Source organism: Mus pahari, chromosome 2 (assembly GCF_900095145.1).
Source record: "Mus pahari chromosome 2, PAHARI_EIJ_v1.1, whole genome shotgun sequence".
In the NCBI taxonomy this organism is placed as follows: domain Eukaryota; kingdom Metazoa; phylum Chordata; class Mammalia; order Rodentia; family Muridae; genus Mus; species Mus pahari.
In genome coordinates, this window is record NC_034591.1 from 18300037 (window position 1) to 18305013 (window position 4977).

A 4977-nucleotide genomic window follows, 5' to 3' on the forward strand; every position below is an offset into this window, starting at 1 on the left:
AAAAAAAAAAAAAGAGAGAGAGACTGCCTTATGTAGCCTAGGCTGGCCTAGGACTCAATAAATAGCCAAGGCTGACCTTGGAGTCCTGGTTCTTCTGCTTCTGCCTCCCAACTGCTGGGATTAGCCAAACCTTTTTTTTTTTTTTGGAGGGTTTTTATTTTTTATTTTAAAAGAGTTATTTATTTTATGTATTAGAGTGCACTGTCTCTGTCTTCAGACACACCAGTGTGAGCCACCATATGGTTGCTAGGAATTGAACTCAGGACCTCTGGAAGAGCAGTCAGTGCTCTTAACCGCTGAGCCATCTCTCCAGCCCTCTATTTTGTTTTTAAGACAGGGTCTCAGTATGTAACTGTAACTAACCTGGAACTCAGATGTAATATTCGAATTTACAAAGATTTTTCTGCATCTACCTTCTGAGTGCTGGGATTAAAGATGCGCACCACCATGTTCAGCTAACTTGAAATTTTTAATGGAAAACTTTGAGTTCTGTTGGAACATGTTTTTGGAAAAGTCTTAACTAATATCTTATTGCTAATATTTTTGTGTGTTGTTAGGTACTTACAATCTCATCAGAAATCCCTAAAAGAATTCAAAGTGCTTTAAAAGATGCAGAGGAATCCAAACAAGTTCTTAATGAGTTTCTGGAGCAGGAGACACCTCTCTTCAGCTCCATTACCAGCCATCTGCTGACGGCTCAGCCCTGGATGGATGACCTTGGAGCCATGATCAACCAGATAGAAGAGATTGAGCGACATCTCACATACCTTAAGTGGGTGTCCCAGATCGAGGAGCTGAGGTAGGGTGGCATTGCTCTCAGGATTATAGTTTTCTATGAGGCTCAGTCTCAGAGAGTGTATCTATGCGATTAAGTAATTGAGTTAATTAGAGTTTATAATTTTACCTGTTGTTAGGAAAATAACATTATTATAATGCTTATTTTGCTCTATTGTAAATGAACATACACACTTTTCATGGAGCCTAATTTATACTTGAAAGAAAGTAATATAAGTAGGTTAAAATTTTGTTATTGTTTTGTTTTGGATTTTCGAGACAGGGTTTCTCTGTATAGCCCTGGCTGTCCTGGAACTCACTCTGTAGACCAGGCTGGCCTCTGTTAGTTAAAATTTTAAGGCTAAGCAGTTGCATTTTGAACACATGGTAAAACCGACTGTTTCTAATGCTATACTTCCCTGAATATGATTGTCAGTGTTCCTACTAATATTACGAATTGTCAAATATTGAACTGTATTTTGCCACTAGAATTTGAATTTTTTTTAAAGTTTGTCAACACTCTTTTTTTTTTTTTTTTTAAAGATTTGTTTATTTATTAATTATATGTAAGTACACTGTAGCTGTCTTCAGACACTCCAGAAGAGGGCGCTGGATCTTGTTATGGATGGTTGTGAGCCACCATGTGGTTGCTGGGATTTGAACTCAGGACCTTTGGAAGAACAGTCGGTGCTCTTAACTGCTGAGCCATCTCTCCAGCCCAGAATTTGAATTTTTTAAATTGAGATTTATTTATTAATTTTATGTATATGAGTACACCATTGCTGTCTTCAGACACACCAGAAGAGGGCATATTACAGATGGTTATGAGCCATCATGTGGTTTCTGGGAATTGAACAGAGGATCTCTGGAAGAGCAATTGGTACTCTTAACTGCTGAGCCATCTCTCCAGCCTGAATTTGAATTTTTTAAATATGGGTATCATCTAATAAGAGCTGCAGTGTAAGAAGCTGAGAGGTGGCTTTGCAGTTAGAAGCACTTGCTCTTCTATAGAGGCCCTGGATCCGGTTTCTGGAATTCACACATCTGTAACTTCAGTTCAGGGGGCTCTGATGCTGTCTTCTGGTCTCCATCGGCACTGCACACATATGGTACATGTACATGCAGGCCAAGGCCCTGTACACATAAAATAAATAAGTGGTGCCATACACCTTTAAACCCAGCACTTGGAGGTAGAGGCAGGTGGATCTCTGTAAGATGCTCACTCTGTAGACGAGTGAGTATCAGGACAGCCAGGGCTATACAGAGAAATCCAGTCTCAAAAAAATCAGTAAGTAAAGGCATGAATTTTTTGTTGTTGTTGTTGTTTTGTTTTTTGTTTTTTTTGAGACAGGGTTTCTCTGTATAGCCCTGTCTGTCCTGGAACTCACTTTGTAGACCAGGCTGGCCTCGAACTCAAAAATCCACCTGCCTCTGCCTGCCAAGTGCTGGGATTAAAGGCATGCGCCACCACCACCTGGCCCAGGAATGAATGTTTAAAAAGAACTGTGGGCTGGGTGTGATGGAACACACTTGTAATCCTGACACTTTGGGGACTGAAGCAGGAGGGTTGCTTTAGGCCAGCTTTGTCTACATATTAAGTTCCAGGAAAACCCAGGCTCCATATTGAGACCTGGTCTCTAAAACAACAACAACAAAAAGAATAGCACAGTTAGGCCAGAGTGATGGTGCAAAGCTGTAATCTCAATTATTGGGAGGCTGAAGCAGGAGGATAGCAAGTTCAAGACCAGCTTATGGCTACATGGCCAAACTGAAAAACAAATGAACTATACAGTGTTTTTAGATGAGTAACAGAATTGAACTATCTTTGAATCAGGAAAAATAAGAAAATTCTTTTGATTAAAAAGAGAAATAAGGGCTGGTGAGATGGCTCAGCGGGTAAGAGCACCCGACTGCTCTTCTGAAGGTCCGGAGTTCAAATCCCAGCAACCACATGGTGGCTCACAACCATCCGTTAACAAGATCTGACTCCCTCTTCTGGAGTGTCTGAAGACAGCTACAGTGTACTTACATATAATAAATAAATAAATAAATCTTTTTAAAAAAAAAAAAGAGAGAGAAATAAAGTTCACATATCTTTTGTGAACACTATAGGTTGATTACATCTAGTCTTGCCTCTTAAGTCAGCGAAACATTTTTGCCTCTGTGGGGAGATTATTCTGTTTCATGGTATGGTCTCCAAATCGAACACTGACTGTCTTCCTTTATTTTCTGAGACAGTCTCTCATTAAACCGAGAGCTCTCGGATTGACTAGGCGGGCTGGCGAGTGACTCGCCAGGGTCCCTCTGCGTCCCCTTCCTGTGCTGGGACTGCAGGTGCATTACCATGCCTTACTTGTTATATGGTGTTACAGATCCAGACCCCAGTCTTCAAGCTTGCCCAGAAGTATTTTACATACTGAGCCATCTCCCCAGGACCTTTCCTAAAGGACTTTAAACCCTGCTTCATGTCACTTCATTTCTCTTTGCCCCTCTGGAAGAACATAACAGTAAAAGTAATATTAATAACCTTTATAAGCAGAGTAAGTTGTTTCTAAGTTGTTTGAAAGTTTCCCTTTCATAGTAGCCAAAGAGATTGACCAAAACAAGACTTTAGTTTTCAGAAACTTTTTTGGTACCTGAATTATTTCAAAGAGAATTTTAACCCAAGAATCATATTGAATAAGAATCAAATTAATAATGAGCACCATACAGACAGTTATTTTACTCCCTTAATAATAGAGTTTTTCCCTTAGGCCTTTGTGATGACATTTCTATTTCCATTCTTTTGAACTTAGGAGACTTCATCTCCAAATTTCCCTTTAATGACTAGTTTGTTTTTTCTGTGCTCTCTCTTTCCTTCTATCTGTCAGCCTCTCTGTCCCCCCTCTCCCTCCCCAACTCCCCACCCCCACCTCATCACTTGAACTAGCATCCTGGCAGAGTGTTTTGTAAGGACATTATAGACATCAGTGTCACATGACCAAAATAACATTTTGGATTTTGAGATAGGGTCTTAGTGTAGCCTTGGCTTACCTGGAACTTACTCTGTATACCAGGCTGGCCTTGAACTCATGGAGATCTGCCTGTCTCCAACTCCCGAGTGCTGAGTTTAAAGGCATGTACTCTTGTGCCTGTCTCATTTCTTTCTCTTTTTTTCTAAAGATTTATTTGTTTATTTTATGTATATGAGTGCTCTATCTCGTGTATACCTGCATACCAGAAGAGGGCATCATATACCAGTATAGATTGCTGTGAGTTGCCACTGGGAATTGAACTCAGGACCTCTGGAAGAGCAGCCAGTGCTCTAACCGCTGAGCCACCTCTTCAGCCCCATCTCATTTCTTTTTTTAATTGAAGGGTCTAGGCTGGTCTCAAGACCCCGTGAATTTCTGATCCTTCTGCCTCTATTTTTCCAGTATAGAGTGCAGGGATTACATGCTTGTGTCACTGTGTCTGGCTGTATTGGTACATTTTAAAAAAGCATAATGGTCTTTAATTAATGAAACATTTAATTTGGAGTACATTTTTTTTTTTTTTTATGTAGAAATTGTAACAATAATGCAAAGTAGATAGAAACTGAAGGTTGCTGTCCTTCACTGTCCCGGCTGCTAGTTATATTATCCCAAGGGACTATGACTTCTATGAAAGAAGTCCTGCCTGCAACCATGAGTGTTGCCTACAGAACTGTGACACATCAGTCCTCGAGAGGATGGGGAGGGACAGGTGGAGGAAAACATGTGGAACATAGACACTTAGGGTGTTAAGGGAGGGGACTCCAAGTTCCTGCAGATGTGAGCGTCAGATGAAATGAGTAGCCAACCCATGGTAGTTCTTCATTCTACCTCAGATGTAGTTTTATGCCAACAACGAAGGAGAAAGTTTTTCTGAGCTCAAAATTATCCCAAAGAGGGATTTGAGCGATGGTTTAGTCAGCACCGTGCTTTCTGTGCAAGCATAGACATCTGAGTTCAGCCTCTAGCACCTGAACTAGAAAGCTAAGTTGGAGATGCAGGCAGGAGGGTCCCTGGAGCTTCCTGGCCAGGTGGAGAGTCTAGAATGTAGACTCCAGGTGAACTGCTGAGCTCCAAATTCAGTGAAGAGACCTTGTCTCAAAAATAAGGTAGAGAGTGATTGAAAAGATACCTGCCGTTGTCCTCAGGATGCACATACACACACCACACACACACACACACACACACACAC

General features: G+C 40.9%; 1 protein-coding gene across 1 annotated transcript in view; it reads left to right on the top strand.

Annotated features, from left to right (window-relative positions):
- The window catches only part of Rint1 (RAD50 interactor 1), a 37179-nt gene that overhangs the window by 12397 nt on the left and 19805 nt on the right, over positions 1 to 4977 (top strand). The window contains exon 4 of the mRNA XM_021190826.2: positions 558 to 799. Coding sequence (XP_021046485.1) covers positions 558 to 799 — 242 coding nt within the window. The remainder of the gene's footprint in view (positions 1 to 557; positions 800 to 4977) is intronic.